General features: G+C 45.6%; 1 protein-coding gene across 5 annotated transcripts in view; it reads right to left on the bottom strand.

Moving 5' to 3' along the window:
• PLEKHH2 (pleckstrin homology, MyTH4 and FERM domain containing H2) overlaps positions 1-12,650 on the bottom strand; it is a 130,402-nt gene extending 117,752 nt beyond the window's left edge. For 3 of the 5 annotated variants that reach the window (XM_045010288.1, XM_045010292.1, XM_045010289.1), the window contains exons 1-2: positions 7,620-7,638; positions 5,574-5,703 (exon numbers count right to left, since the gene is read on the bottom strand). In XM_045010288.1, coding sequence (XP_044866223.1) covers positions 5,574-5,696 — 123 coding nt within the window. In that variant the 5' untranslated portion in view covers positions 5,697-5,703; positions 7,620-7,638. Of the gene's footprint in view, positions 1-5,573; positions 5,704-7,619; positions 7,639-11,554; positions 11,720-12,428 lie in introns of those variants that run through there. The other 2 variants (XM_045010290.1, XM_045010291.1) reach the window with 2 other exon arrangements.
• Between the last annotated feature and the right edge of the window lie 637 nt (positions 12,651-13,287).

Raw genomic sequence — 13,287 nt, 5'->3', positions numbered from 1 at the left:
GACCTCTACTGGGGTTGGTGAGATGACATGAGAGGTTCAATTTTTTTACTGAGTGAAGTTTCAAAGGGTAGTATATTGTGCAACTGCTCAGCTTTTCCACTCTCATGCCGTGTTCTGCAGGACCTATTCCATGAGAGTTTTCCATGCATAAAAATTGAAAGATCAGGCAACTGTTAAGAGTTTTCAATTATATTGCTTTCTAATAGCAATAATAATTTTCTAGTCATCCAAACTTCCAATATTGTTTGGAATAATGACTACTAGGGTGAAATTTGGCTGATCACAATAGTGTTACAGAGTAATGTTAAGTTGCTGTGAGTTTAAGTGTTGACATAAAAAGTCTAAATGTCTTTCACCTACAATGCCTAATGCAAAAAGAACTACACTTCTTCATTTTGATGTTAGAAAGCTAATGTTCTAGGAAAATAAACTATGGCGAATTATATAGCTTGGTAAAGAATACAGAAGGAAAACATCAACTGGAATAGCGAGGCAAAATAGCACCTTGTAACCTGTATAACTATATTTAAGGAAGCGAAACTAGAGACAGAGCTCATTCAATATAAATGTGAAAGAAAATAAAAAATACACCTCAGAATCATTTAGCAACAAAACAAAAAAACACATTTAAGTTTTCTCACATGCTCAGGAATGTTAATCTTACAACAGGCTACCACAGGAGCACAGAATTATATAAAATATTTTAAAACACACTGTGTAGGTATTGTTCTACCATGTAGAGTACTTTTAATATAAAATGGGTGTCATGGGTTAGCTATCCTTTTGAGGCACATGGATTCAGCCTTGCTTGTGATTTAGCAGCTATCCCTCAGCTCACCTTTAAGCTATATCCAACATAAAGGTTAATTAGTAACCCCAGCTGGGAGTCATGGGGCTTAATTAGAAAGACTGACCACCCACCCTAGCCGTGGTGAAGCAGGGAGAGCACTATTTATATAGAGCTGGGAATGCAGTACACAGAGAAAAACCCTAGAGAGAAGAATAAGGGTACTTCCTAGCTGGGAAGAGCCTCAGGAAGTTAGGCTGAGTCACCAACAGGGAGCAGAGTAGGCTCCTGTGGTTGGTTGAAGACAATCTCTGTAAGGGCCAGGAAGCAGCAGATTTCAGTTGAATCTAAGAGTGGCAGAAGAACTATAAGTTTGGACATTGTGAACTTTAAGTTGGACCTCCAGTACCCTGGGGGAACGGAGTCAACTCTTACGTGATTATGCCAGAGGGTGGAGCCAACAAAAAAGCCAGAGAGGGAGTCAAGCAAAGATTCCAGGCGAGACTGGTGGCCATTACAGAGCCAAGGAAGTGGCCTCTCAGGGCAGATATGGAGGGGAGGACCCAACCTACCAAGAACCTTTGATCCACTATGTCAGTAGTAGCCAGAGGTGAAAAGTAAGCTGGTACGGTCCGGTACAGCCGACCGTATCAGCAGGGGGCAGCTTCCCCAGACCAGTGATTTAAAGGGCCCGGGCTCCCGGCAGTGGCCAAAGCCTGGGCCCTTTAAATTGCTGCCAGAACCCCACTGCTGGAGCCCCGGGGTAGTGGCGGCAGCTGAGAGCCCCAAGGCTCTGGCAGCGATTTAAAGGGCCTGGGACATTGCTGCGGTAGCGGTGGCCGGAACCCCCGGGCCCTTTAAATTTCTGCCAGAGCCCTGGGGTAGCAGTGGCAGCTGGGGGGCCCCGGGGCTCCCAGAAGCGATTTAAAGGGCCTGGGGCTCTGCTGTGGTAGCGGTGGCCGGAACCCCTGGGCCCTTTAAATCGCTGCCAGAGCCCTGCTGCCAGAGCCCCGGGGTAGCGGCAGCAGCCTGGGGCTCCAGCGGTGATTTAAAGGGCTCGGGGCTCCCCCACACCGTTACTGCATTGGAGCCCCTGGCCCTTTAAATTGCTGTCAGAGCTCCGCTGCCGGAGCTCTGGGGTAGCATTGGCGGAGAAATTTAAATCGAAATTTAAAGGGCCTGGGGCTCTGGGTGCAGTAGCAGTGGCTGGGAGCCCTGGGCCCTTTAAATCGCCGCCCGAGCAGCTACCGCTACCATGGGGCTCCAGCAGTGATTTAAAGGGCCCAGGGCTCCCAGCCGCTGCTACTGCACCCAGAGCCCCAGGCCCTTTAAATTTCAATTTAAAGGGCCTGGGAATTTAAAGGCCCTGTCCCCTTCTGGTTGAGACCCCACCCTCTGCTCAGGACTCCAGCAAATTGGTAAGTCCTTTAAGTTACTTTCACCCCTGGTAGTAGCCATCTGACCCTCAGCTACAATTTGCTTGAACTGTCTTCATGCCACAGGGACAATAGCCACTACATGTGTTCATGGAGAAGTTTGGCCTTTGAGCTGCATAGTTGTGGACCCACTAGTCGTGCTGCCACCTTAACTGTGATGCACTGTTATGGAAAGGGCCATTACTCTGTGGGGACAGAGGGTATGTAGCCCTTCCCTTCCACTTCACCACCTCTTCTTGGCCTGGCCAATGTGTGCATTGGAAACATGATGGTTCCAGATAGGTCCTCCTGCATGAAGAACAGGGCAAAATTTGGCCCTGTGCATGCAAATTCCAACAAAAACTGATTTACTGTGGCATATCTTTTTGCAAAGTGGTGAGTCTTATGGCTTAGGGAAGCATTTAAAAATTGCCTTGATTCTATATGGGCTTCATTTTATTTGGATTTGTGTCCTATGAAAATAGGACTAGCTAAGCTATATTATGACGCATGACCAGGTTAAGCATCCTGCAGAATAACTTACTCCAATTCAACCCTTAAAAACATATGAGGAGATAATATGTTTTTGTGATTTACATAAATATTGGTAGAGGTCAACAGTGTAATCAAATAGTCTTTATTCTGTTAATTCAGAAATCAAAAGAACTTCTTTACATTTAAATGAACTGTAAACATAGGACATCTGCTGTATTCATCTCTCTTTAAAATGTATAGCAAATCATCTGCAAATGGTGGAAAAACAAGCAATTGCGTTATATTAATTAGTGTAGCTAATTGCCAGTGATACTTGGGAAACTGACCTACTTCAAAGTCACCCTGATTGTTGGCCTAAGGACTATTGTTGGCCTAAGGACAAAGAAGGCCTGGAATTGTATAAAAGATCCTTGGGTCCTGATTCTGTCATCTCAGATCTGCTTGAGGTTTCATGCAGGGGAAGCCTAAGCCACAAAGACCGAGATCCCAGTTCTGACTGGACCGCCCTGAAATATAAACACTGGACTATAACCTATGAACTATTTCTGAAATATCTCTTTGCAACTACAAAGCTCATCATCTCTGCTATGAATCTGAACCTCAAGAATTGAACTCATGTCTATGCATACTGATCTTATAACCATACTCCCCCTTTTTCTTTTTTAATAAATTTTAGTTTAGTTAATAAGACTTAAGACTTAATAAGTGTGTATTTGGTTAAGATCTGGAATATTCATTAACCTGGGAGGTAATGTGTCCAATTCTTTGAGATTGGTAGAACCTTTTTTGTATGATTAAGATTTTCATTAATCCTCATCATATCTGACTTAGTTGACTAGGTGGAGGGCTGAGGCTGGGTTACTTTAAGGGAACTGCATTGTTGACTTCCGAGTAACCAGTGAGGTATAACAGAAGCTGTTTTGTGCTGACTTAGTAAATCTAAGTATTGGACTATCCACCAGTTTTGGGGATTGCCTGCCCCATTCTTTGCAGTGCACCCTAACTGACCTCAGCTGGCTCCCCTGGGATTCCGGTCACACACATTTAGTACAAAATGTAAGAAATAATTCCCATTCCAAATTTTTTATTACAAAAAGACACACGCTGTATGATGTTAAACAGGAGTCTTGTTTTGGCCACTACTCAACAATGGGGGGGAGAGAAGAGTGATGGTACTGTCAAATTCCATTTGCTTTTAACTTTGTCAATTACATAAAAATGGAAACTTTAGAAAAACAGTGCAAGCCAATGGCTGTATTTCTTTTTACACTTTTGACTCCTCCCTAGAACTAATTATTTCTATCTTTTTGTTAAACCTACAAAAATCTACTCTGGACCCAATTCGGCAGTAGAGCTGGTAAGAACAATTTTATTCCACAAAGCATGCTGTTTTGTCAAAGAGAACACTTTTTCAGAGAGATGTACTGGTTTCCACAAAACTTTCATCGGGAAGGTTTTTTTTGGGGGTGGGGTGGGGTGAATATTGAAAGTTACTTTACTGCTATGTGGTTAGGGTACTGGCCTGAGATGTGGAAGAGACAGGTTTTGAATCAGGCAGAGCAGCAAGATGAACCTGCATCTCCCACATCTCAGCCAGTACCCTAACTACCCACAGTTCCATTTCTGCAAAAACTTTTTAAAGTTATCAATCCAATGAGAAACCTTGAAGTTGCCATTAAATGGAATTGTTGTTGTCTGGTCAATTCTATTCAGCAGTATATTTTAGCTACATTGAACTACAATGACACTGTAAATCAGACATAAATCTGAGCTAGCCAGCCAGGTTTACAATTGTTTTGCATCATTAGAGCAGCACAACGTAGTCACAACGTACCAGTGAATTTGGCCCTCTGTATTAATATGTGCCTCCAATCTGGTGCAATATCACACAATTTTTGGATAAAGAATTAGAATGCAGACACACAGAGACCACCCACATATTTGCATTCTATATGTTCCTAGAGCCATAGACTGCTAATTTTTGATATGGTAGTGATCTGCATGGCATTTCTAGTACAAGGAAAAAGTAGTGTATTTCTCATGGACTGAGTGCTTGGTTTCAATTTTTCTTCTACAGGATATAGCAACCTGAAATTCATACCTGCATATTACTTTTCCCGTTTGCACTGTATGTTGTAAACCACTAGTAGTTAATGTAATATGGTGAAAATGTTCTTTTCTGTATACAACTCGTTACATCACATATAAATGTAAGCCTGAATGGCCCCTAATACAGGGAAAGTCATTTGAATCAGACATTCCCTACTTATAAATAAAACAGCAGGCAAACCTAGGATAAAATACTGGTTACAATGGAGGGAAGGAATTGTCCTATTTTTACTTTCCTCTGAAGGAGGCTTCTCTTTAATTTTATACCCCTTTATAATTTTCCTAATAAAAAAAGCCCCCACCATCTCCTGCTGTTTCTGGATGCTGGCATGAATTAGTAATTCCCACGGTTGTGCTTATACTCAGTGGCAGTAGAGAGGTCTACGCTTAAAATGCTGCATTGGCACAGTGAGATAAGTGGGGAAACTTTTCCACTGTCTTCAGTGGGCTTTGGAGCAGACGCTACATACTCAGAAAGAAGTGTCAGTTATTACAATGTTGGTACTTTTTTTCCCTTCTACAGCAGAATCTTTGCTAGATTGCCACTGTATGGGGTGATTTTCAAATGAACGTTTATGGGAAATTAGATGTGCAAAATTCTTACATCTTCAGTGGTATTAAAAATTCTTTAGATTTGTGTTTTAAAAAAATCTGTTTGTCATAGAAAGAGCAAAAGTGAGTTAGTCTGAAGCAAGACTAGTCTCATCCCCCCCCTTATCAAATAAAACTGTCTATATAAATTATTAATTTAATATAATAAGACCTACCTTCTCTGCTAACAGCTCTCTGATTTTGCTTGCCTGGAGACGAAATTTCATCAGCTGTGACTCCAGAGTTACACATCTTTCTTTCCAATTTCCAGCTCCTTCTGACTCTGAAAAATCTGCCATAATTATGCTGGGAAAAAAAAATCAGATTGCCTTTAATATGTCTGGGCCTATTTTTTGTATACATATTAACCTTGATTTTACAGAAATCTTAGGGGACACTTAAAACTTTTGTACATGGCTGTTCTATAAAAGCAGGGGAAAATATGATGGCCTACACGAGCACTTAAAGTAAAGAGATGTTTCATACTAAAGTTTACTTGTAATTATTTTCTAAGTTATTACAGAGCTGCAAAACATTTTCTGTTGATAAATGGGGAAACACCAACTGTCTTAACCTCTAGCTACTATACACTATTTCATACACAGAAAAAATTTGCAGAGAACTAAGCCTTTGTTAGGAACGAAAACTCCTCATAGGGGGATAGTAGCACCAAAATAGTTAAAGTGGAAGCTAGCTTACTGGTTTAAAAAAAAAACCCAGCTGTTAAAGTCCTATAAAATCCAAATGCTTACAGGGAATTTCTTGGAAATTGCTGTGCCTCATGAAAGCTGAGGTAGGCTTAGTGGTCCAAATTTGAAATCAGTTGAGCAAGGAGCTTCTGAGATACATCCTTTTTTTCTAATGAACGTTAAAATGTTAGTGGTAGGTGGTTGTTGTTTTTTTTTTTAAAACACAAATATCCCTAATAGAGAGCACTATTCTAAGGCTGACACTGACTAAAGTGGTGCTCTAGTCCCTGCCCCTACAAATACACCATCTCCCAACACTTCCTCCCCATGGCTACTCCATCAGGCTGAGGGAGTGGGATCCAGGGCTTCCCTTCCTTCCACTGTTCACTGAACAATGGAAAGAACCAGAACTCCACTCCTTCCCCAGGTTGCCTCCAGCAGTGGGGAAGAGGCTCTACACTCACCCTTCCCTCTCATGCTGCTGTTCCTTAGCTTAGGTTGGGGGAAGGGGTGGAATGGGGGCAGGACCTAGGATGGAACAGGAGTGGCGCTTCCCCTGGCAAATCACACAGTTGGCACCTGGGCTGGTAGACCCTAGGACAAAGAAGAATTTGAGTAGGAAGAGTGAAAGGAGGTTTAGGTTGGATATGAAAAACTTTTTCACTAGGAGGGTGGTGAAGCACTGGAATAGGTTGCCTAGGGAGGTGGTGGAATCTCCATCCTTAGAGGTTTTTAAGGCCTGGCTTGACAAAGCCCTGCCTGGGATGATTTAGTTGGGGATTAGGTCCTGTTTTGAGCAGGGGGTTGGACTAGATGACCTCCTGAGGTCCCTTCCAACCCTATGATTCTATTAAGGCAACATAGGAAGAAGTCCAGGGCTGAAAGCAGTAAGGTGAGGGAAACTGCAGACCTTGGCTGCTCGGTAAAGGGCCCTGGACTGGAACTCTGAGTAGAGGGTGGGCCTGGGTTCCCCTACCAACCACTGTCAAGTGATGTTGTGACTCAGGCAGTCTGCTAGTTCACTGCCCCTCACAGCAGGAGTGACAGGGTCAGAGCAGCAGGCGTGAGGACTGCTGATTAATACTTGCCCAGAGATGCTTGGCAAGTATTTCCCCCACTCCCCCCAAAAGGGGAAACCATGGTGTGACCTGGAGGGAGGGCTGAGTTGTGAAGTAGCTACACTGCGATTCCTTGAGCAAGAGGAGAGCAGCAAATGGTGGAAGAGAGGGAAGGAGTGAGTGAGTGGGATGATGGGCTGTGTGACTGTTGGAAAGGGGTACTAAACTGGGTGAGCTAATCCCCTGATTTGCCTGAAGGGGGTGCTGTTCAATGGTGAGTAGAGCACCTCTGTCACAATGAGCCCCAATGTGTCTGACAATTAATGTTGCCAGTCTATAGTAAGTAAGTTTTGGCCACTGCAGCCTTACATCAATCAATTTGGTGCCCCAGCCCCAACATTGATTCTGTACCCTCAACCCCAAATCAGTTAATTTTGTGCCCTCCCAGTTCTCTGATCCAACCCAGTTCACCCACCTAGTCACACAACTCTGCACTCCCATTGTCTGCAGTCTCACATCTGCTCCATGCTCCCAGAACACCTTTCCTCCTTGTGGAGGTGTAGATGTTCTTCACCCAGTCCCATGCCTGGTGGGAGGACAGGCCTAAGAAGGTTCTCCTTTCTCCTGTCATAGGCCTGGGAGTGCAGCATTAGAAAGGAAGAGGGATGAGCAGAGAAGAACTTGACCTGTCTTTCACAAGAGAGGTGGGGGAAGGAGCCCTAAGATATGGGGTTCTTTCTGCTACCTCCTCTCCCCATCTCCCTTGTGAAAATATACTGCCTTCTGAGGAGAAGAGAGTTCTGCCTGCCTCCTGAAGCAGCTATCATTAGCTGTTCTCCAGGAGGCAGAAAAGTAGGGAAGGCAGCCAATTTAAGGGGGTTTTCCCCTGTATAGTCTGAAAATTGCATGAATGCTGGACCTTCTCCTGTCCCTATGAGACTGGCTCCAGTGAAATTAACTGTCCAAAACTATAATTAATGCAGAGTCAAAGTGCCTAGTGCTGAGACATGCCCTTCCAACATGTGGAGTGTGGCTAAACTTAAACTTCTGGTTTTCAGAAGTTTAAATTTGTGTTACCTTAACTTGTCTTTGCTTGGCTTTCAGAGGATAAAGTTTAGCCACTCTCCAGATGCTGGAAAAACAACATAACACACCCCTGGGCAACCATAACTCTGTGGTAACCAAGTTTTTGGGCAGTTAATTCAAGTGGATATTGAACTTAATTGTTCTGTGTTACTTATGGATCTTGTTTGAACTAGTTCACATTGGCAACTTTGGCTAATACTCAGATATCTTCATGCTTTTTCCTATTTCATAAAATCTATAAAGCCACTGCCCTTTACTTCAGATCCCTATTTAAAATTCACCTCTGCTGTGATGCCTACAAAACCATTTGCTGATCGTGGCTAGGTAGGTAACAAACTGATTGTGCCTCTTCCTTTTCCCACTACCTTGCTCTTACTCACTCCTTCGTACTTACTAACTTCCCTATTCCTCCCCGACCCCCACCTTACTTAAAAAATTAGAAGAAAGGAAGAAACAAAAACAGCCAACAACCAAATGTGATTGTCAAAGGCTGTGTCACTTCTTCACCATATTCATTTGCTTTCATGTTACATCCCCATTCCCAATCCTTCAAGTGTCTTTTAGGCCCCAAAACAAGAAAGTGGTTAGGCATGTACTAAAGTCCATCCCTGTCCAGGAAAACACTTACACATGTACCTAATTCCCCACTGAAGTCAATGGGACTTAAGCATATGCTTAACTTTAATAGGAATGCTTTCCTGAATCAGGGCCTTAGACTTCAATCCTATAAACACTTATGCACGTTCTTAACTTTAAACACACAAATTGTTCTATTGACTTCAATCTGACTACCAACATGAGTAGAGCTAAGCATATACATAAGTGTTTGCAAAACTAGGGTCTTAGACTGTAAACCTTCCAGGTTTCTAATTTCTTCATTCCTCACCCTACCTGATAAATCTTTGGAAGGCACTGTCTCTGACCCCATTACCCTTTCTGGTGCTGGGGAGCATAGCTTCAGGAGGCATGCTACTAGGGACCCACCCTTATGCTGTATTATCTCTTCCCAGGAATCTCTGCAGAGCTTCAAAAGGCATGATGTTCATTCTTTCCCAGCCTGCCCACAACTGTCACTAGCTCCTCAAGTCCAGGGGCGGCTCTAGGTATTTTGCCGCCCCAAACACGGCAGGCAGGCTGCCTTCGGAGGCTTGCCTGCGGGAGGTCCCCGGTCCCGCGGATTCGGCGGCAGCCTGCGGGAGGTCCCCGAAGCCGCGGGACCAGCGGACCCTCCGCAGGCATGCCACCGAAGGCAACCTGCCTGCCGCTCTCACAGCGACTGGCAGAGCGCCCCCTGCGTCTTGCCGCGCCAAGCACGCACTCGGCGTGCTGGTGCTTGGAGCCGTCCCTGCTCAAGTCTCCACTCTCACCCCTTACGCAGAAGCAAGAAGATGGTGCCACACAGGTAACTAATCTGCAAACTTTGCATGGGAAGAAGCAAATCCATGCAAGGAGAGTTCCATCCATGCACAAATCTGAGGGGACAATATAGGGATTGAAGACTTTCTTAGTGCTATTTGTCCAGTTAGGAATTTTTATAGTTGTGACCAAGTATGGCCACAAAGGATGGAGTCAGATTAGCCAATGTTGGTTAACAGTGCTTGCGGTTACTGGGAATATGAAAATTTATATAGCTATGGTTGTCATGGAAAAAGCGACAGAGTCCTGTGGCACCTTATAGACTAACAGACATATTGGACCATAAGCTTTCGTGGGTGAATACCCATTTCATCAGATGAATGACACTAGCTAACACGGCTACCCCTCTGATGGGTGTCATGGAATTTTTGCTTCTCTCTAAGGGTACCACTGCAGGGTAGAGTTAAGGCTATTTGGGTGTTGCACAAACATAACATTTCAGTACATGGGTATATGTTAATGAACAGTGTTTAAGCTAAGTGAACTTCTCAGTGTACAAGCTAATTAACATTCAGTTACTGTCTAAATATCACTGATATAAAGAGGGAAAATAAATGATCAGTAACAAGCATCCCATAAAAGTTATTTCCTATTTTCCAAAAGGCATAAAGGGTTCTGGAAATATTTACTGGCACAAAATAAACTGTTTACAATTGTGGAGTGAATGATCTTACTTTGAATCAATGACTTCCTGTTTCTTGTTTGATTCCTCAAGGGAGGGGAAAAAAATGAGTTCATCTCTTGGCTTTACCAGAGTGTTCTGATTCAGCACTGTAACCTAAATAAGTTTCCTTTTCTCTCCCTCCTCACTGTCTCCTTTTTTTTTAAATTTAAGATCTTTTGTAAACTAACAAACACCCATTAAAATTGTAAATTATAATTATAGCATCAGACATTAATTGAAACAAGTTTGACAAGCCTGGGATGATTAAAAACTTTCAAAAAAAAAGTTTCTTGGTAAGTTTTTCTCCGCACACTTCAAGGAGCCAGAAAGAATGGAGATAGTTTTCCTTTCCTTATTTAATCAAAGTTTTGATTTTTATATCACCAACTATATGATGTTTTTCATTGTCTTTTTAATACAACACAGGTTTTAGTTTAACAATTTGTATAAGCCTCAGTGTGGGTGGCTGGCTGGAGAAAGCTGGATAGGTCTTCCTGTTTTACCAGGATTGTGCAGTTTTCAAAACAGTTTGTGGAGGATTTTCTTCCAGCTCCAAAAGATATAATCACGTTGAGATATTAGGGTTCGATGATATGTGGACGATATGTGCCTAATCTGAGGGACCCCAAATTTGCAGGATTTTCAATGCTGCAGCTGTAAAAGTGATGTTGCACAGAAAGGATGAATGGAGAGATGGCCCCTGCCTGGGAGTGCTCCAGGAAAGACATTTTTGAGCTTTCCATCTGAAAGACATCAGATCACTGTACTGAGCCATGAAGAAACACTGTTAACTTTGGTGGTGGTTTTTTTTATTGACTCCTTTTGTGTAATTCTAGGTTATGATAGTGAGATGTCCTGAATTTTTTTAAATTCCTTCAAAATTGATTGTTCTCTTGTAGATTTTTATAAGGGTATGGTCATGAGGGTAGAAATCAACTATGCCGCAATCCTGCAATAAGCACTACATATGTGAACCCCTAAAGAGCTCCACTGGCTGCAATGGAGAATTGTGGGAGTGCAGAGGTCTGCCCATATAGAGCTCATTGCAGGATCAGGGCCTAACTGATTCTACAGCCACAACCCATTGTGCACACAGCACTGTCAAATATGTAAATACTTAAAACAAAACTATTTCACTAACTTTTAACTTATAGCATTTTAAAGTGTAATTCCTTATTACAGTAGGAACAAGCTTTGCACTCACTAATGGGATTTGCAAGTTGGTGGTGTCAATCCATACATACCTTTCTTGAGTGTTAAGTGTGGGGGATTCTTCTTGGGAGAGGGCATATGGCACAGAGAAGCTTTAGCGAATGACAGACGTGCATTAAGCTACTGTATCACCATGCAGGTCTGTGTTGTTACTTCCACTTTATGCAGGTCTTGTATAGACACACAAAGCTGCTTAGGTGCATCAGTATGTTACCCCAGTGGATGACCTCATTATCACAAGGCAATGACATCATGATCCAAAGTGAGGGACCTCTGACATGGTATGACAGTGGTGGCCAACCTGTAGCTCCGGAGCCACATGCGACTCTTCAGAAGTTAATATGTGGCTCCTTGTATAGGCACCGACTCTGGGGTTGGAGCTATAGGCGCCAACTTTCTAATGTGCCGGGGGATACTCACTGCTCAACCCCTTAGCTCTGCCACAGGCCCCGCCCTTAAACCTGCCATGCCCTCACTCCTCCCCCCAGGGCCTCCTGCACACCACAAAACAGCTGATTGGGAGGTGCAGGGCGGCAGGCTCAGGGGCTGATCAGCAGGGCTGCCGGTGGGTGGGCGGTGCTGGCCGGGAACAGGGTGGGGGAAGCTGCTGATGTGTTACTGTGGCTCTTTGGCAAGGTACATTGGTAAATTCTGGCTCCTTCTCAGGCTCAGGCTGGCCACCCGGGTTTATGATGTCCTGATCCTGACGCTATGACATCACAAGCTGATGTCATGCGCTGCCCCCTGGCCGCCAAGCCAGCCCGCTTTGCCGGAGGGGGCCAGCCCCGCCGGGAGCGGGGGGCAGGGGCTGCGGGAGCTCCGCTGCGGAGTGGCCAGGCTGGAGGGGGAGGCAGCCCCGGGTCCCGGCCCCTGAGGGAGGAGAGGGGGGAAGAAGTCTCGTCAAACCTGGCAGGGCTCCGGCGGGCCGCCGAGCAGGAGGCCGGTCCCGCGCCGGGTCCCGTCTCTTGTCTCGCAGCTCCGGGCTCCGTTAGGGTCGAAGCCGCCGCGGCTCTAACCGCCTCCCCCGCGCCCGTCCCACGATCCCCGCGGCGGGCAGCGAGGGGCCTGAGCGGCAGCCGCGCCGGCCACTGAGGAGCCAGAGGCTGCCCGGCCGCAGGCCGGCGGGCGGGGCCACCCGTCCCCTCTCGTGCCTGCGAAGAGGGGAGGCAGCTTCAGGGCACGGCTGGGAGGGAAGGTCCCAGTTCCTGCGACTCCCTCCCAGCCAGAGCGAGGGGCTGCGGGGCGTGGGACGGCTCCCTTTGGCCGAGGCCGGCAGGGTGCCCCGTCGGGGCACGCCAGGAGCGCCTGGGTCGGGCAGGGGAACCCCAGTGTCGGTGCCCGTTGGGGGAAGGGACTCTCTGTGTCGGTGCCTGTTGGGGCAGGGGAACCCATGTATTGGTGCCCATTGAGGCATGGGGATCTCTGTGTCAGTGCCCATTGGGGCAGATTAACCCCTGTGTCAGTGCCTGTTGAGGCATGGGACTCTGCGTTGGTGCCCATTGAGGCATGGGGATCTTTGTGTCAGTGCCCGCTGAGGCACGGGAACCCTTGTGTCGGTGCAAGCTGAGGCATGGGGATCTCTGTGTCAGTGCCCGTTGGGGCACGGGACTCCCTATGTTGGTGCCTGTGGGGGAATGGGGATCTCTGTGTTGTTGTCTACCGGGGCACCCCTATTGATGCATTGGGATCCCTGTGTTGGTGCCCACGTTGGTGCCTGCCGGGGCACTCCTGTCGAGGTGAGGGGACCCCATGTCTGTGCCTACCA

This window comes from Mauremys mutica, chromosome 3, assembly GCF_020497125.1.
Source record: "Mauremys mutica isolate MM-2020 ecotype Southern chromosome 3, ASM2049712v1, whole genome shotgun sequence".
In the NCBI taxonomy this organism is placed as follows: domain Eukaryota; kingdom Metazoa; phylum Chordata; order Testudines; family Geoemydidae; genus Mauremys; species Mauremys mutica.
The sequence above is the reverse complement of the archived record's forward strand: the minus strand, read 5'-3'. Positions and strand labels throughout refer to the sequence as shown.